Below are 20,264 nucleotides of genomic sequence, written 5' to 3' on the forward strand. Positions count from 1 at the left end.
GGAATAGCAAAGCAGGATGCAGCACTTTGGAACTGTATATACACAGAATGTAATATATAAAATTATATTCTAAAACTAGTCCATTCCTGTGGGTATAAACCTACTGTAAGAAGGATCTTTAGATGGGTCACTTAAGATGTGATCTGTCTCGTTCAGAGTGGGTCTTAATCCTCTTACTGGAGTCCTTTATAAACAGGATGAATGCAGAGAGAAAGCCACGGAAACAAGAAGCTGAGAGCACGGAAGCCCAGCAGAGAAGGGAGAGCCAAGGAGACACCGCCATGGGCCCTGCCACGTGCAGAGGACTCAAGGATGGATGGCAGCTGGTCTTCGGAAGAAAGCATTGCCTTGATCTGGACATTTTCACAACCTCAAAACTGTAAGTTTATAAGCAAATAAATTCCCATTCTTAAAAGCCAACCCATTTTATGGCATCGTTTTTGGCAGCTTAGCAAACTAAGACACAGGGGTCTGCCGAATCTTTTATACACCCTCCGGAATCCCCCTAGAGACCATTTGTGGGTGGCTGGCTCAGGGGTGGGGCCGGGACCTTGGAACGAGCTCTCTGTGTGAACAGGCTGACCCCAAGGGCCAACCCTGCTACTGATCGAAATGAACAAGCTGGTCAGGGGTAGAATTCCCATGGCTCCATTGCCCGGGCCCCCTACGAGTTGGTCGATATCTCGCTCCTCAGCGCTGTGGAATCCGCTTTGAAGGGCTCCCTCTCACGGGCCGCCCGGCACACAGGCCCCGCCACCGCCCAACCTTTGCACCCTTTCTGATTGCCCTGATCTCATCCCACTCTCAGCTGTGTTTAAAGTCCACCTCCGGGGAACGCACAGATCGAGCCCTGTCTGACATCTGACTGGGGTGGCCTGTCTCTGAGACTTCCCGGGACACCGGCTGGGGTCTGAGGAGGGCCCCCGCTGCTTACCTGACTGCAGGATGAAGGTGGCCGCCGGCTTCGTGGTTTTGTGGCTCGGCCTGGGGGGTGGCCTGGCTCAGACGGACACCAACCCCAACACGGAGGAGTCCTATTCAGACTGGGGCCTGCGGCACATCCGGGACAGCTTCGAATCTGTCAACGGCTACTTTGATTCCTTTCTGGAGCTGCTGGGCGGGAAGAACGGAGTCTGTCAGTACAGGTGCCGATATGGTGAGTGCACGGTGCCCCTTTCTGTAAAAGCTGTCACCGGAGTGGACCTGGGAGCAGCCTGAGCAGGGTCACATTCTGTCATGCACTTTTCCCTATTAATCACCCCTTAGGGAGGGTGGCCAGGATTAGCAAATAAAAATACAAGACAAATCTGAATTCCAGATAAACAATGAAAAATTTGTTTAGCATGTCCAATCATAATTTGTCCTGGATTTTATCAGGCGTCCTGTATTGTTTTATCTGGCATACCTACTCCAAGGAACGTTTCAAGGCTCGTTCAAGGGCCATGTTAATGAGTTTATGGGGCAGGTAGCAGAAGAAAAGGGAGCGTGCGATGAAGAGAAATTGTGGGAAATGACTTGTGGGATGTCCTGGGATGAAAGCTGAAGCTGAATATTCAGAGAACATTCTGCCCCAGGGGGAGAGGGGGCGGAGGGCGGAGCAGCACCCTCGGTAGCTCTGTGCTAAGCTTGGAATTCTCTCCCTCTGCCGCAGTCCAGCACCTTCCTCCCAGCTCGGCCAGTCTCTGGCTGGCTTCAGTCTGCCTGTGCCTTCCCAGTCGCTGCAGCCTCCATCAGCAGTGGCAGGCCTTCTGGTGGAGGGAAAAGGCGTGCTGTCAGCTCTCTCAGCAGGCCAGGGACCATTGACTGCGTGGGCCTGTGGCTGAGCCTCAGGCTGGGTGCCAGATGTGCAGTTATGAAACAACAGGAACACTGACCGTGTCTTGTCTGAGTTGTGAAAAGATGTGCATGGGAGCCAGGGAACACGCCAAGGAGTCATCCCTGGGGCGGATTCTTCCTCCATCCTGCATGGAGGTTCCTGTAATGGGAGCAGAATGCAGACCTGCATCTCGGAGCTGGAAGGCACAATGTAATTTCAAATGCAGTGCCAATGTGATCTAATGAATACAGTCTCATGCAGCATTAGCTTTATGGTCTTGTTTATCAAATGTCTCATCATGGAGTTCGAGATGAAAATGATGAGTCAGTGTAGCTTTGCAAGAAAACGTATTTGAGAAATATGCTCTTCAAATGCCCAACAGATAAAACAGCCTAGGGAGAGAGACTCAAAAAAGCTACATACTTTCTGGATTCACCCAATAAGTCTCCTTCTCTTTCCCTCATTTATCTTCTAGCAGGGGAAATGGCTTTCTTATAAGCAAAGAATGAGCAGGAGATAATGACGAACCATTGTTCCAGAACCAAAAAACTTTGCAGCACAGAAGTTTTAACCTCATAGGGGTGTGGTAAAAGCAAAGGAAGCTGCATCTTCTCTGTGAAAATCCCAAACAGTAAAAAGCCGGGTCTGTGCTGGGGCACCATGTCCAAGCAGCTTGCATTGATGGGGCAGGAATGGTGCTCATTTACATCAGGCATTTAAATGATCGTAGGTGCTGGTTTGTTTTTTTCCCCCCCTTTCTATCCATATCACAAGATTTATATCTGTTCAGCAAATAGAAAATGGCAGGAATTATTTTAGAAAAACCAGATCCAGCAAAATAGCATTAAAAGATTTCAGCAAAGCTTGGTTGCAGAGCCTTCTGCCTGGGCAGGGTCCAAGCCAGAAGTCACTGGTGGGGGTGGGAATAGTCAATAGAGAGAGAACAGGAAGGCAAATAAACCCTCTCACTCTGTAGAGCAGAATCTGTGAAAGGAGGGGCCTGAAAGAAAAGTAGGAAAAGGGGGGTTGAAGCCTTGCTGTCTTTAGAGTCCAGGGGAGCTGAGACTCTAGAGGCTGTGCTCCAATAGTGCAAAATATCTTCTCACGTGGATACTGCATCAAGCAGTCTTTAACAGATTTATTTGTACCTTATAATTAGCGGGTCTCTGTTCTTTCTTGTTGTTGTTTGCTTTGTAATACCCCTCTCCTATGCAATGCTTCTCTTCTCTTTTTAAAGCAGTGGTGCTCAAACTCACCTGTGCATCGAATCACCCGAGGGCTTGTTAAAACAGGTGGCTGGGCCCCACCCCAAGTATTTCTGATTCAGTAAGTCTGGGGAGGGGCTAGAGAATTTGGATTTCTGACAAGTTCTCAGGTGAGCCTTCTGCTGCTGGTTCTGGGACCACACGTTGAGACTCGCTGCTTTTCCTTCTTTTGCCAGAAGGAAAAATGTAGCATCGGTCAGTCTACAAGGAAAAGTTTTCTATTTGATAGGTAGTTACAGCTACTTAAAACAGTGTTGGCTGAAAGTTATAATCTGGAAAGCTTTAAAAAAAAAAAAACTCTTGATGCCTGAGCCAATTAAATCAGAATTTCTGTGGGTTGGACACAAACATCATTATTTTTAACTTTTCCTGGGTGCAGCCACACCCCATTTAAAAATTCATTCTTATAGAGAATTTCAGTTAATAGGTTAAATTATTTAGGCAGATGAGGGTGTGTTTGTATCCGGATAATCCACAATAGCATGTCAATGTTAATTTCCACATTTCTGATATCCAAAGCAATTAGTTTTCACTAGTTAAGGATTGGACTATAAAAATAATGAGATTTAGCACCGTGTGAAAAGTGCACATAGCACAGCTGTTTTTAAGGAGTCTGCACTAATGGGAATGATTCTCTCTTGAGAACCTTTTAAAAATATATAGATCCTCTCTCGCCACCCCCAGAGATCCTGATTTGGTAGGTCCTACTTATCAAGTGGGACCTTGAAATCTGCTTTAAAACAAAAAGCAAAAAACAGCTGGCCCTTGAACCAGGCTTTGAGAAATAGCACTAATGGAAAAGTCCTGGGCTTTGGCCCGCCTAGCTGCCAAGCTTAGTTTCCTCTACGTATAAATATGTGAATAAGGCCTACCTGGCAGGGTTGTTGTGAGAATTTAAAATACATATATTAAGAATTTAAAGCTATATATGGAGCATAGCAGGTACTAAACAAATTTAATAAATGTTATGGGATAGAGAGTTGAGTGAACAAGTTAACTATGCATTCAGATGCTTCCAGTTCTCTTTCAACATAAAGTAAAAACAAACAAACAAACACAGACATGGCAGTAGCTGGATGACGCTTCTCGGCTTCTGGAGGAAGCCCCTTGAACGAATGAAGATTTCAGCGTTGTCTTTCCCAAGGTCTCTGAGGAGGGTCCCTGGGGTAGAGTGTCTGTGTTTTATAAACCATGATGAAGAGACTGCCACACTGTCACTTTTATCAAAGGACCTCATGATTTAGTTCCCGTGAAAAGCCTCTTTAGATATAAATTTTTCATCATCTTTGCTTTTTCAAGGGCCTTTTATACATGTCAGAAATCTTAGAGCAAAATTTTATGAACCTGTGATTTTGTATATTTTTCCAGAGAAAGAATTCATAGACTTCATCACATTCTCCAGGGCGAAAAAAAATCGATTCAAAAAAGGAAAATAGCCACCGGGTCAAGGATAAATGTACTGTTCTGATGTAGGGTGAGCAGCAGTCCCCGTGTGCCCAGGGCTCCGGGGATGTGGGGGCTTGCACAACCAAAACCAAGTCAGTTCCGGACAAACTGGGACAAGTTGGTCACCCTACCTCATGTGGAACTTAGTCTGTTGTAGTGACTGAAGTACAGAGTTCATTGCTTCCGTGAGCAATGGTCACTGTTCCGCTTTGTTCTATGGCTGTGCTACCTGTGCCTTATCTTCCGGTGGTCTGGAGTGCTTCTGGAAGCATCTCCATTTCAAATTCAGTCCGCTGGCTCCCGGGTGGTTCCTCCCACGGAGCCCGGGCTTCTGCAGAAATCAGCTGGGTAGGGAGAAGGGACACACCCTCCCGGGAAGAGGCAACCCTTGACCTGGGTAATAAAGCCCCAGAAGTTTTTATTGTTCTTTCCAGTGACAAAACTGTCAGAAAAAAATAGTTGGGACCAGGAAGCAGTGCACATGCCTGGGAGATAGAACTTTTGGATTTTACTTCTCTTTCTTCTTTTTTTAAATAACTTTATTGATTTCATGTATGTATGTCAAGATACATTTTAATTTCCAAAATAGTGGGTTTTGCAACTAGTTTCATGCAGAAACAGAGTCTGCTTAATATTATATATAGTATAGCACAATAGAGCACAGTAGTGGTTCAGTTTACAAAGAATAAATCTAAATACAAAACACTGAAATATTAGAAACATGTATTTACTCATTCTCCACAGGCACCCCGACTTCACAAACACAGTCCTCGGCACGCCTAACTGTTGTACAGCCAGAACATGTTGCATTCACTAAAGCGGATCCATTATCTTCATATTTTACCTCCATAGAAGACCTTAGATTTTATTTCTAACTCTCCTCCTCAAACTCCCTCTTTTGTGTCTTTTAACTGTGTTTATGGCATTTCATGTTATTCATAAGATTTTAATTTTTAATATATCAAATCAGCCAGGCTTTTTCTTTATGGCTTCTGAGTTTCGTATCTTGCTTAGAAAACATACTCAAGATTAACAATATTCTTCTACTTTTTGCGTGTGAAAGACGCCATAGATAATATGTAACAAATGAGTGTGGCTGTGATCTAATAAAATGCAATGGATACTAAAATCTGAATTATAAATAATGAAATATTATCCTTGTTTTGGTATATTCTCCCAACGACTTAAAAATATAAAAACCCTTAGGACTTCAGGACTGAATGAACTGATAACAAATGATTGCGGGTTTTGTTTGATTTACATATATCAAACATATATTTACATGTATTACATATATGTAATATATGTAACTTAGCTTGCAGGCTGTATAAAAACTGGCAGTGGACTAGACTTGGCCCACACGCCATAGTTCGCCAGCCCCTGAACTGGAGGATTAGGTTGCTAACCGCCTACTTCTATAAAGATCCAAAACCAGAAAATAAAACTAATTTGTGGACATAATATGTTATTTCTGCCTAGGAACAAATCATCACATTTTTTCCCCCTTAGAATTTTAAATTCAAGCTTCATTCCTAAACAGAATCTTCACAGTGAACACAAAATATTAAATACATGAAAAATGCTTCGTCCACAGCAGGCCCAGGTGGGACTGTTCTGCAGCCACCCTTTCATTATCTCCCAAACTGGGATATCAGAGTTTTACCTTCTGTGAGTTATCAAGTGCAAAAAAGGAAGAGCATAACCCAGGAAACTGCACTCCGTCTGCTACAAATGCTCTTATCAGTAAAAATACATAAAAAGGAGTTTCATCATCAAATTTAAACATTTGATCCTTCATTAGAATTTTTTTTCTAGTGTCTACCAAGGAATAGATGCTGAACATTTATTAAAGAACACTTTGAAGAAAAACTAATAATTAGATATTAGGTTAAGTTCCAATGATATATTGTCTTTCTTCCAAATTTGTAAAGAAATGCAGGGACTTTTGATGAGTTGGCAGTCCACTGACAAGTACATTATCTTCCATTACAGAGAACAAGAAAAACACTGTAAAAATAAAACATTAAAAAAAAAAATGAAAAGACCCACTCAAGCTAAACTGAAATAAAAGGAATTCTTGACGTTCCAGAAATGAAGAGGAAACTCAAAACTAAAGTGCTGAACTGGAGCTGTTGCTGCAGGATTTTCAGTCTGGAATATATGTACCCTCAAATGTTCAATGCGAAGAGAGGAAATGGAACCTTCACTTGTAAGACTCGGAAGTTGAACCTAAATATCCTACATACAATTTAGAGACTGAAAGAGCTGCTCAGTCTGTTTTAAAAGGATGAGAAGATTTCTTCACAGTATGCCAAGAAGTAGCAAGGATGCTTTCTAGACACATGGAGCTGAAGGAGGAATAAACAACAATAACAAAAAAAAAAGAAAAAAATCAGTACCCCAAGCATATTCTCGGCCCAAGGAAGGAACTGAATTTAGACAGTCCACCTGGATTGGGCATCCTGATAGTCTCAAGTGAGTTCTTGCCCAGTGCTCACAAAAGCCAATTCAGCAACGCCAGCATTCTGAGAAAAGAAAGACTCTATTAGCAAAGGCTAGCCCAGGGGAGTTGGGAGGAACCGCCTCAGATCTGTCTCCCCAGGCTGCAAGGCTGAAGGATTTTTATCAGGTTAAGCAGAGGGAGGTGGGGCTGGGAACTTGGCACAGGCTAACTGTCCAGTTAACATTCAAATTAAGGATCGTCCGCTAGTCTTCAGTGCCGGATGGGTCTGTATTTTGAGGAGTGGGTTTGTAATGGTCAGACCTCTCGCTTCCTTTTAGGATCTGGTGCTCCTTTTTCCTGTTATTCCTGCTAATTTTGATTCCACTCCCAGGGTGTTTTATGTTCCAGGATCACTTCAAGTTCAGATTTCTCCTTTCTGCACATGCTTCAGTGGTTAAAACTAGTTTCAACCAAATTCTGTGAGGCAAAAAGAAAATAGGAACTTGGCCTGCAGTGAGAAAAGTCCCTTATTAATGGGCATAAGGAAATAGGTTTACCAAAAAAAAAAAAAAAAAAAAAGGAACGCACAGGAGAGGATATTCTAGAGTTAGTACGTGGTGATTTCAATCTCAAACTGAGGAAGTAACGTAAATACTTGTCCCCTGACTGGAGGCTCTTAAAGCCCCAGTGAAAGCAATTGAGGAGCTCTTCTGCTGTCACACAACCAGGACACAGGAAGTCCCTCAGAAAAAAAGTCCTACTGAAGATGAGCTCTTAACAAAAAACATGTGGGAAATAATTCTGATAAAATAATAATCCAGAAAGAAAAAACCCTCTCCAATAATAACAGAGAGTTAGTAGACATAAAATTGGGAGATTTAGCATCCCAACGACTGGAGGTAATAAAATGATATAACAAGAATTTTTTAAATTATTAAAGCAATAAACAAAGGAATAGAAAACCATAATGAGAAAAGCAGACCTCCCTGAAAAATGCATACCCAACTTTGAAAAGAAGAACCAAATAGAATTCTAAGAAATGAAAATTATGGTCACTGGAATAAAAAACTCAGTGGAAAGATTAAATAGCAAATTATTCAAGCTAGAGAGAATTAGTAAGCTAGAAAATAGGTTTGGTGAAGCTATCCAGAATTCAGTACAGATATAGGAAAAAAGATGGAAAATATGAAAGGGAGGGTAAGATACGTGGTGAACATGATGACAAAGAGCTACCTTCCATTAGGAAGAGTCCCCTAAAGAGAGATTAGAGAGAAAAAGAAAAAAATTCACGCAGTGGCTGCCGACTTTCCAGAGGTGGAAGAAACCCAAGTCCTCAGATTGTTCCAAGCAGGATAAGGAGAAATAATCCACAGCTACATACACTTGGTAAAATGGAGAGGGTGTGTAGAAATTGGAATCCTTGTGTGTTGCTGGTGAGAATGTAAAATGGTACAGCCATTGTAGAAAATAGTTTGGTGCTTACTCAAAAATTTAATAAATATGGTCATTATTTAGCAATTCCACTTCTAGATTCCCCAAAGAATTGAAAACTGGTACTCAAATAAATACCCGTACATGCATGTTCATAGCAGCTATTCATGATAGCCAGAAGGTGGAAATAGCTCAAGTGTCCAATGCCAGATGAATGGATCAAGAAAATGTGGGCTATCATACAATGGAATATTATTCAGCCCAAGAAAGAATGACGTTCTGGCATTTTCTACAACATGGATCAACCTTGAACATACTATGTTAAGTGAGAGAAGCCAGACTCAGAAGGTAAAATATTATACGATTCCATATATATATATATATATTCAGTACAGTAAATTCATTGAGATGGAAAGCAGACTGGCAGCTGCCAGAGGCTGCAGAGAGGAAAGAGGAGCAGCTGCCTAATGGTTTTCCTTTTAGCAGGGGTGAAACATTCGGGAACTAGATGGAGGCGGTGTTGGTACAACATTGTGATTGCTTTAAGTACAACTGAATTATTCACTCTAAAATGGCTAATTTTATGTTATGTGAATTTCACCTCAAGGGAAAAATGAGGTACTGATACATGCTACAACATTGAGGAACTTTGCAAACGTTATATTAAGTGGAAGAAACCAGGCACAAAAGGTCACATAGTATATGGTTTCATTTATTTGAAATGTCCAAAATAGGTCCATTACAGAGAAAGTAGATTAGTGGTTGCCTTGGGCTGGAGTTGGTGGTTTACTGTACCTGTAACATTTAATTAAACAGCAGCAATACCTGAAGTAAACTTGGCAAATGTTAACATTATGTTTGTGCAGTGGGCATATGGTGATTGTTTCTCTTTTTTATTTTTAGTTTTGTTGTATTTCAAAATACAAAATAATTAAAAATGAAATACCTAGTAGGAGAAGATTAAAGAAAAGAAGGGAAAAAGAAATGCCAAGTGCTTCACTTTGAGGATTAAGTCTTGGCTTGGTCTTAGACTGTGAAGCAGAGGCAGAGGAATGTGGTGGAAGAAGAGGTCTTTGGACACAAATGGGAAAATCTGAATTTATATCTATTTCTCCACTTACTGTATGGTCTTAGGCAAATTATTCCATCTCTCATCTGGACAATGGGATAAAAATATCAACTCCTGGTGACTGTCTCAAAGTTCTCTGGTCAAGGTGATCTTGATCTATGATAACTGCCATCGACACAACTGACAAAGGATCCATCTTTATATGTGTGAGATCATAAAGTGGTCACTCAAAAGCAATCTTGACAAACACACATACAAAAGCAATGTGGGAGAAACTAAAAATGTTCAGATCGTTTCTGCTCAGTTCTACGATAACAAATGCTAAAACACTGCAGAGGAGTTCTTTATTCTTTGGTTCGTGATGTTTGTCTACATTTATGGAGTCTTTCTAAACTTCCTCAAGCTGTTCGGAAGAATGTTCGTGGTCCTGACATGATTTGGATTCTCAAATGTATGATCAGGTGATATCCTTGTAATTCTGTGTGTGGTAGGCAGTCTCAGAGTGGATAGAAGAATCAGAAGCCTTGATGTTTAGCTTTGGTTTTGCCGTGCACCTTATCTTCAAGGTCATGAATTTACAGGGGGAAATGGGGAGTTATTATCGCTTATTGGAGACAGAGTTTCTGCTTGGGGAGATGAAAAATTTTCAGTAACAGATGGTGGTGATAGTGGCATAAGTTGTAATTGATGCCACCAACTGTACACTTAAAAGTGGTAAAAAAAATTGTTATATAAATATATATGTTATCACAATTTAAAAAATAATTTTAGAACTGTGAGTAAATTCTTGTGAAATGTTTTGAGATTAGGAGGAAAATGCCATAGTGACCTGAAAACTTATTACTTTGTCATGATGATGTCACCATCATCATCACCTAATTCAGACATGACTATCTGGTAAGTGACTTCTTTTAATTGGAGAAGTCGTAGATTTACAGAAAAACACAGCATTCTCGTCTTACACATACACACACACACATACACACACATACACATTAACACCTTGCATTAGTGTGGTATATTTGTTACAGCTGATGAAAGAATATTGTTATAATTGTACCATTAACTTTAGTGCATGGTTTACATTAGGTTCCCTGTTTGTGTTGCACAGTTCTATGGTTTTTAAAAATGTTTATTCTAGATCATATATACAACCTAAAATGTCCCCCTTTTGGCCACATTCAAATATATAATTCAGTACTGTTAATTGCATTCACAATGTTGTGAATGGTGATTTTTTTAAGAAAAAATTGAATGTTTTTAGATAATTTCTATTTGACAAACATTCCCAAATACTTAATTTCTAAATATTTCTTCCTGCTTCTTTCCTCTCTTCCTCCTGCTAGGAAAGGCACCAATGCCCAGACCTGGCTACAAGGCACAGGAGCCCAATGGCTGCAGCTCCTATTTCCTGGGTCTCAAGGTACCAGAAAGTGTATGTACTACTAACATTTCCTTCACAATTGATTGCTTTTCCTAAGACTAACCAAATAATTACCACTGATGCAAGTGATTATTTATGGCATAAAGTTGAGCAAATACAATGAGATGTTTTAAATAGACACAGGGGAAGGGAGATACTTTTCAAGGAAGGGATCTGCTTTCTGTTTCCAGAGGTGGCAGTTCCTCAGAGAAGATCTTGTATAGTGGATCAGACTTTGAAATTTCCACTGCAGACATCAGCTGAGCTTTAGGGTATCAAAGCATAACTTAGTTTGAAACAAATTTGGCAACTTAGACTTCTTTAAATTATGACCCTTTCTAGCGTGTGCTGGAGGCAGCAGGTATTAGCCAGTGAGAGCTGATTATTATATTGCTGGGGCTTTCGCCAGCAGGTTGACTTGGTGTTAGTAGCTGCAAATCAGTAATGTCTGTAGTATTGACATCATAGAAATCTGCAAAAACTACAAGCCAGCACACACACCTGTCCAGCCACTTGCTAAATATTTACCAGCCCACCACTGAGCCTTTCTCAAAAAGTAAGAAATCCATTTCTTTTAAGACCTCTTAGAAACCCTTTACCTTCTTTCACTTTAGAAAAGAGGTCTCACGTAAAATGTTGGGGGAAGGACCTAGTATCTAAACTGTGATTTTTGTATTGTACTCAGGCTCAACTTCACTTTTCTTCTGATTCAAAAGATTTTTGTTTGTAATAATTTTCTAAGCAGTATAGCCTTTATTTTAATGATCCTTGCCCATGTGGCATTTTTGTGCAAACTGGAAAAGGGCCCCCTTTCCTCAAGAAGGTTCACTTCCATTTGTCAGAAAAATTATACTAATTATACTGATTTTGTTAGAAAAAGAAACTTGACTGCCTTTGGCTGGACATTTTCCCTAATAAATATATAAATCTGTGATGTCTTATGGGAAGGCATCCCTTAGCTATGGTGCTTGCTTGGTATTATCCCACCTGCACAACTTTGTCCAAAATCAGCAGCAGCATGGAAGCAAGAAAATTCTTTCAAATATATATATTAGAGAAACCAATATTTTTTGGCCAATATACCTCACTTGATACCAGCTTAACAGCTATGGAACAAGCACATATACTATTTTGGAAGTAATATTATTTTGTTTGCTGATCTAAAAATTATTTCAAGAATTTTTTCAATTCTTTTAACTGAACTAGAGCCATCTCACTCATCTAATTCTCAGTTATCTCTGCTGGTGCCAAAGCCGTTCAGTTCAGATATCAGATAATGGTGATTAAGGCAGGATTGCAGAATCCAGACCTTTGCCCAGCCTGATGAGTTAGATGGTCTCTTAATGTAATTTTGTTTTCTTAAAAAGGCATTTTAATCTGCTAAAAGTCCATATTCTGCTATAGGTGGCCTTGGAATAAACATTCAAAGGAGGGAACACTTAAAGCCACCTCAAGGGAAATGATCTGTAATAGCTGATGAATCAATCCTCACCCATACCTTGAAACCAGATTTTCACAGCTTCCACCCAAGTCTAGATCTATACTATCAGAAAAACTGCAAAAGTTTCTAAGATATCCTACTTATGTCTAGACTCTCCCTGTCCCAATTTATTTTATATACCATGGAATGATTACTCTACTTTAATCACTGTTTTTATTGTGTTCCTTCCTTGCTCCAGAGTCTTTATCAAATCTAACTACTTTGGAAATCAAGACCATCCATCAACTTGCCCTTTTCTATAATTAAAAAAAATTTAATATACACACGTGAACACACTCACACACCCACAGACTATTTATACACACACACACACACACACACACATTTTCCTGTTAAGACCTTTGGAAGACTAAACAGATTGACTTGCTCACAAATGATCTGCTCATTATTTCCTTTCTCTCCCTGCTATATCCCAAGTCTACCCTCATCTCTAATAATGCTCTCTCAATTTTCTTTCAAACCTCCCTTAAATAAATTGTTCCTGTTTGATAGCTCTACCTGTGGCATACTGTGAATTTAAGGATGCAGTTAATGATGTAACATTTACAGTTCTTTATAGGCTCTCGGTGTGGGTTTGTGTGCATGTGTGCTTTAGATACTGTGGTTTGACCATATCCCTTATTGGCCAGGAAAGGTGTGTTTTATACCCCCATCTGCTCCCCAAACCAAACAGACACACATGCACATCCTTAAAGCACTGCCCTATGGGACACTGACAACTTCTTGGTGAACTGAGGCTGTTTTTCATACTCCTTAGCCTTGGAATCCTTTGCTCAAACAAAATATCACCTGGAAAAACATTTACATAAATTTTGGTTGAATTAGGAAGCCTTAAAGATCTATCCTTTGGTCTACTACTTCTGATCTCTATTTTCATGACTATAGCAACCTATGAATTTGAAAATTATTGAAAAACCAAAAAAAAAAAGGAAAAGTTATTAGTTATTAAACTAATAACTAAATCATGATTAAACGTAGCCTCTTAAAACTCTCTGTCTGATGATTTCTACCCCCTCATCAGTGTTTCTGAATGGCTCGAACATGCATCAGGAACGGGGGAGCTGGCTAGTTAAAACAGTGAGCAAGGTTGCCTAAGGTCCTACATTTAAGCGTGTTGTTTTTTCCCTTCCCTTCTCTTCCTCACCTTTCCCTAGATGGACTTGGGCATTCCAGCAATGACCAAGTGTTGCAACCAGCTGGATGTTTGCTATGATACTTGTGGAGCCAATAAATATCGCTGCGATGCAAAATTCCGATGGTGTCTCCACTCGATCTGCTCTGACCTGAAGAGGAGTCTGGGCTTCGTGTCCAATGTGGAAGGTGGGCTTATTAAGGGCATTTACTTGCAGCGGAGGGTCTTGCTCCTGTTTTCACACAGAGTTGTGGCTAGAGCCCTGTTACTCAAGGGGGCCAGCCGAACGTACCACACTTTCTATAAAGAAAAATACCATGATAGATGCAAAAAAAAATGCAAAGGAAGATTCTGGGCACCGCTTCCCTACAGTTCTTGCTGTTCTGCCCAGGAGCTACTGGCACTACTCCGGATGGAAGGGGCCACACCAAAGCCTACCCAGAGAAATAAAACATCTATCCTTTCAGACCAGAGAGTCGCCCAGCTGGGACTGGTTAGCCATTCCACTGTTAAATAATTTTCCATATCAGAACTTATTCTGTATAGGACCACTGGTTTGCTTTAAGCCCTTTTCCCTTTATTCTCTGTCAGGGAAGAATTTAAAAAAAAATTATTTTATGTGGAAAGGTATATATATATATATATATATATATACTTGAGGATAATTATTTTTAAACAACTGCTTAGCTACCTAATTTCTAGCACTCATTCTCTAAATTCTTTTTCCTAATTCACCATAGGGAAAGTTTTGATCTGACTTCTGAAACCAGCACATTACACTAGTTTGACATAGTTTTAGATAGTAAAGGTTGAAATTCAAGCTGGCCCCAAGCCGCAGAGAGAGTCAGCAGTTGAAGGATTTTGGGATCTTATTCTTAGCTCAATGTTTGGTCCTAAAGTAAATGGGTAAGGGCTTGAGAAGATAAATAATTAATCAGGCCCTGTAAAGGGAAATATCATTCCATCTACTGCCTGCTGCTAATCTAGGGTCAGGTCAAGTTACATTTTCCAAGTCATGTCCTATTGATTCCTTCTGCTAAATATCTCTTTGATAGTCCCACTTGCCTGGTTACTGCAAATTAGCCCAGTCTCTGGGCTCCATCCAATCTCTTTTCCCCATAGGGACCAGATATATTTTTATACCACATGAATCTGATCATCTCCACCTCCTAAAAGCCCTAAAATAAACTCTTCTTCCGTAAGGATGAAATCCTAACGCCTCACTATGACATTCAAGGTCCTCCCTTATCCAGCCTTAGCTAACCTTTCCAGCAAGTTCTTGGTTACTCTGGGTTCCTCTCTTCACTCCATTTCAAACTACTTGGATTGATGGCCCACACCTCTCTGCCCCTGCAGTTCCCTCTACCTGGAATACCTGGGTCGTTCTTTTGTCGTTAGTGTGGAAACACTTTTATTAAGATATGAGCCACATACTGTACACCATTTAAAGTATACAGTGTAATGGTTTCTACTATGTTCTCAGAGATGTGAATCAACACCACAATCAATTTTGGAGCATCTTTGTCATTCCCCAAAGTAACCCATGTCCATTAGTCATCACTCTCCCGTCCTTTCCCCAACTCTAGGCAACCACTGACCTTCTTTTTATCTATGTGTTTGCCTGTTCTATACATTTCACATAAATGGAATCATACAATATGTGGTCTTTCGTGAGTGGCTTCGTTCACTCACCATACTGTTTACAGGTCTCACCTGTATCCTAGTATGCATCGTACTTCATTTCCCTGATCATTGTTGAAGTTTGAATTTAGATATCTCGCCTCCTCTGAGATGCCTTCCTAAGTAATCCTTACCCTTTATTTGGTCTCCCATAGCGTCTTGGGGTTACTTTCATCACGTTGTAGTGTAGTAACCTGTTTGTCCATCCTGTCCAACTCTTTGTCCAAACTGTGAGATCTTTGACAGGGATGATGCCTATCTTCTCTTTATCCCTGGCACCTAACAGAGTGACTGACCAGCATATCCAACACATACACATTTTTTTTTCAGTGAAAGAATGATCGTTCATCCTTTACTCGAGCAGGGAAAGCTATAGGAAACATGGTTGTGTTATCTGAGCGACTACTTACAAAAATAGTAAGTTTCCCATGAGGTTAGCATAATAGTAGGATGGGAAATTCTGGTTCCTAAACAAGGTTCTGCTGGGGACCCACAGAAGGAGGGTACACAAAACGTATCCTGCTTTATTGGACTGAGTGGCAACAGCTCTGAAAGATTTCAACGTATGCTTTTCCTTTTAATTCTATACTTGGACTATTACCTCTACTTCCCTCTGGGTGTTGTGCCACCCTGAAAAAACATGGCATCTTCAAAATTACTCGGACTACTTGGAGTAGTCCTGTATATTAATCCTTGTATATTTCATCATCTTTTTCAAGTAGCCTGTGACTCGCTGGCCGATACTGTGTTCAATACCGTATGGACCTTGGGCTGCCGGCCCTTTATGAATAGTCAACGGGCAGCCTGCATCTGCACAGAAGAGGAGAAACAAGAGTTATGAGGAAGAGGTGATGCCTTCCTGTGTCCGCCTGACTGATACCACAGCTGCAGATCTTGGAGAGAGCAGTGAGGCTGATGATGTTTCCCATCCTTTCTTAACAGCTGGGATACCACAGAGCAGGAGGAAGGAAACATTGTTTTACAGTTGAAAAGTGAGTCAGATCCTTTGAGAACTGGGCTAAAAAAAAAGGTGTGGCCTGAAGGCTACTCTTTAGTTTAACACCAAGACACATCTGCTCGGAAATTCAGTTCTTAGCTTAAAGACTAAGTAAACCCAAGGATTCTGGCCTTGATAATTATATTCATAAGTGAAAATTTGGAGGAGTCCAACCATTTGGGAGGCAATGACTTTCCTCTGTCCCATGTTTCAGTTGTCAGGAAGCATTTCACATGTAATAAAATGTATTTTTTAGAAAACTTGAAAAGAGGTGAATGAATTCCATCTATCACCATTGTGTTTCCATTTCACTTAGAAGAGAACAGAACATAACCTGAGTTTCACAAATGGTATTTTTACTGGTGCTGAAGAGATAAAAACAGGTGGGCAGGGTTAGAGGCTTACCTGATGAAAGCCAATGGAAATGGAGACGACGTTCAGATGGAGTGAAGTCTCTGAGTTTCTATCTTTTCCTTCAGTGACTATCTTTCTTGGTATATCAGACTTGGTACTCACAGTCTGAGTTATTAGAGTCATGTTAAGATTGGAGAAATAGGTGGTGGGAGTAACCAACAGAGATAGCTAGGAAAGTTCTTGAAATCTGAGGGGAGTGAGAGACAAATAGTAACCATTTCCTAAATCATGGTCGGCAACACTGACTTGTGATTAGAATCACCTGAGGAGCTTTAAAAACCGCAATTAAAAAAAATCTCTGGGGAAGTGCCTACAGCTTGGTATTTTGTAAACACTCCCCAGGTGATTCTGATGAGCTGTGAAAGTTGAACACCACTAATCTAGAGCAGAGGGTACCAACTATGGCCCCAGGTCCAAATCTAGCACAGCCTACTTTATAACATTTTATTGGAATACGGCCACATATTGTCTCTGGCTGCTTCTGCGCTTTGAAGGCAGAATTTAGTATTTGTAATAAAGACAGTACAAAACCTAAACTATTGACCATTTGGCCCTTTACAGAAAACGTTTGCTGACCCCCAACCTAGATAATTTTCTTGTTTCCCTTCCTTTTCTTAATTTCACTGACTTTATTAAGAATTGTGGATTGTAGCCATTTAAAACAAAACAAAACATTTTTCTGATCTTATGGAAAGCCATAACATTAATTAGCATATTAAGAAATTGAATTTAACAGCAGATAAAATTTATCACTGAAGTCTATGATATTTCAATAAAATTTATTAAGCACCTACAAAATAAATGTGGTATAATTTTCTCCTTATTGTCTTAGCAGCCTGAGGGCGTAGGCTACCAAATAGCAGGACATCTGGAACCAAATATTAATTTTGTTCACAGTTCAGTCATTGGACCACTTAAATGCATGCTAATGAATTTATTAACATTCATTAAGTGAAAATACGTCACTTAAGACAACAGGAAAACATCAAAAGAAAATATTGTGCAGTAGAAAAAATAATTTGTGTTTTTTAATTACACACCGTTATATTGATAAAATTCCAGATCTCCTATAACTATTCTGTATTTGAAATGAAATTTCAGCATATAATCATTTACATATTTAAGGAGTCATTGGGTATTCTAGTCATAACTTCAATAACTTAATTTTTAAAATTATTTCTAATTTGAAATAGTTATACCCAACTTCTTAGTGGTCCCCTCGCTTCGCTTCAGACACTTGGCGTTTTCACCGCAGGGAAAAGGGGGGAAAGTTGGTTGAAAACCACCGAGCCAAATGCTTCAGAAGGGATTAGACCTTCACCCACTGAGTGGACGAATATCCAGGGTGAATTGTCCTGAGTTGGTTAAAACTCAGTCTGAGTTTCAAAGAAAGACGGGTTGTATAGAATGTTGACTGATGTTCCCAGAGAGTGCGGGGAGACGTTGCAGAGGGGAGGGAAGCCCCGGACCCAGGCGGGGGCGCGGCGTGGCACTAGTTCTCCCAGTCAATGCGGATAGGGCCACTCGACACCACCTGGCTCCGGCCTCCAGCCGTGTCCTGGCCTCCTCCTGCCTCTCGGCGCATGCGCCGGTGGCAACCCTGGGCACAGCGGGAACGCTCATCCAGCCTTCCACAGACAAGAACCCGGCAGTGCAGAAACACTTCCTGAAAAGATGATGTTTTCGGTTAATAAAAACAGCATCAAAAGCTGCCACTTATTGGGCCCTTACCATTAGCCAGACACGATACTACATGTCTCAGATATTAGCTCATGTCCGCTGAATACAACCCTTTGAGGTAGCTGTTATTATTCCCACTTTACAGATGATGAAACTGAGACTTAAGAGAGGCTTTGCTCAAATGCACACATTTAGGAAAGTGGCACAAAAGGAATTTGAGTCAGATGGATGATTTTGAAACGCACATAAGTGTCACATTGTGTGGGAACAGAGAGGTCTTTGTGAGGGCAATATCTAATAGCCTTACTATCCTGTCTTCCCATCGAGGTGTGGCTCCCAGACACTTCTGTTATAAAATGAGTCATTCTTCTAAGCACCTTTAGACTTAGAAAGTCTGCCTCTTTGAGGAGGGAGACCAGGATTGGCTATCATTTTAGGAGTTGTTCTGGAACAGTGATGTGGCTGGAAAGGACATCAATACACTTCACTGCAGTGTGGCAGAGAGTGTTGGCCTCCTTACACTTTCTTTGGTTTAAATGTTTAAACAGCTATACCAAAAACAAAAAGCAAAAACAAACCCTTTACCTGAGATCAATGATAGCCTTTTCTATTCAGCCTCTTATAACCTCCATTCGTGTGTATGCATGATTGTTTTTATCCCATAGTATATTTCATATTCATATGGAATTACTGGGTTTAATTTTATGATTTTATACTTTTTTCATATCTGCTTTTTCCACATTCATCATTTAATGATGGCTTAATATTGCATTAAATTTATATTCTGGGGCCCTGTTTGTCTGGGGGGGTCATTTCTTTCCTCCTCCCTCCCCCACCCCACTATTTCCCCATTATTAGAGAAGTTGTGGGTTTACAGAACAGTCATGCATCAAACACAGGATCCCTATATACCACCCCCACCACCATCAGTACCTTGTATTTGTGGAACATCTGTTTCAACTAATGATAGCACATTTTAATATTTGTATTATTAATTAAATTCATGGTTTAACTTACGGTTCACTGTTTGTCCAGTGTTGTTCATGGATTTTAAAAATTTTATTTTGTTACCATATATACAATCTAACATTTCCCCTTTAATCATATTCAGATTTATATTTCAGTGCTGTTACTTGCATCCACAATGTGCTACTATCACCACCATCCATCACAAGAACATTTCCATCATTCCAAATAGGAACCCTGGTCATTTTATTCCTTAACTTCCTGTATTAGCTTGGGTTCTCTAGAGAAATAGAATCAGCAGGAGATATCTGTAAATATAAAATTTATAAAATGTCTCATGTAACTGTGGGAATGTAGAGTCTGAGGTATATAGTGCAGGCCGCAAGCTGACAGCTCCAATGAAGGTCTTCAACGAACTCTCGGGAGAGGTTAGCTGGCTGAAGCAGGAAGAGTGATTGTCTCTTTTGAGTCTTCCTGAAAAGCCTTCTGGTGATTAGATTAAGTGTCACTCATTGCAGAAGACACTCCTCTTAGCTGATTACAGATGTAATCAGATGTGGATGCCATCAACATGGTCATGATTTAAGTCCATGAAATGTCCTCATAGCAACAGACAGGCCAGCACTTGCTCGGTAAGACAACTGGGTCCCACCATCTGTCCAAGTTGACACATGAACCTGACCATGATACTTCCTATTGCCCATCCTCACCCTGTCCCCTGATTCCCCAAATTCTAGACTCTGACTCTGTGAAATTGCCTATTCTAATTGTTTCACATCAGAGAGATCATATAATATCTGTCTTTTTATGTCTGGCTTATTTCACTCAACATGATCATTTCAAGGTTTATCTATCAGAACACCATTCCTTTTCATGGCTGAATAATAGTCCATTGTATATGTATGTACCACATTTTATTTTTATTTATCCTTTCATCTGTTGGTGGACACTTGGTTTGTTTCCATCTTCTGGCAATTGTGAGTAATGCTGATATAAGTATG

The 20,264-nt window shown here is 40.4% G+C and overlaps 2 protein-coding genes across 4 annotated transcripts in view; one reads left to right on the forward strand and one right to left on the reverse strand.

The window, feature by feature from the left end:
- Nucleotides 1-802: 802 nt before the first annotated feature.
- Nucleotides 803-17,677, forward strand: PLA2G12B (phospholipase A2 group XIIB). 3 transcript variants are annotated; one of them, XM_077124973.1, is made up of 4 exons: nucleotides 803-1,156; nucleotides 10,817-10,905; nucleotides 13,549-13,714; nucleotides 15,926-17,677. In XM_077124973.1, exons 1-4 carry the CDS (start codon nucleotides 946-948, stop codon nucleotides 16,045-16,047), a joined length of 588 nt encoding a protein of 195 aa, XP_076981088.1. In that variant the 5' UTR covers nucleotides 803-945; the 3' UTR covers nucleotides 16,048-17,677. The 3 variants fall into 3 exon arrangements, with proteins under 3 accessions (XP_076981088.1, XP_076981090.1, XP_076981089.1); XM_077124975.1 differs by having other exon boundaries at nucleotides 10,817-10,893; nucleotides 15,926-17,676; XM_077124974.1 differs by having other exon boundaries at nucleotides 15,929-17,674.
- The window catches only part of OIT3 (oncoprotein induced transcript 3), a 29,917-nt gene continuing 27,039 nt past the window's right edge, over nucleotides 17,387-20,264 (reverse strand). The window contains exon 9 of the mRNA XM_077124972.1: nucleotides 17,387-18,283. Within this exon, the coding sequence (XP_076981087.1) occupies nucleotides 18,110-18,283 (174 nt within the window). The 3' untranslated portion in view covers nucleotides 17,387-18,109. The remainder of the gene's footprint in view (nucleotides 18,284-20,264) is intronic.

Source organism: Tamandua tetradactyla, chromosome 13, assembly GCF_023851605.1.
Source record: "Tamandua tetradactyla isolate mTamTet1 chromosome 13, mTamTet1.pri, whole genome shotgun sequence".
NCBI lineage: Eukaryota > Metazoa > Chordata > Mammalia > Pilosa > Myrmecophagidae > Tamandua > Tamandua tetradactyla.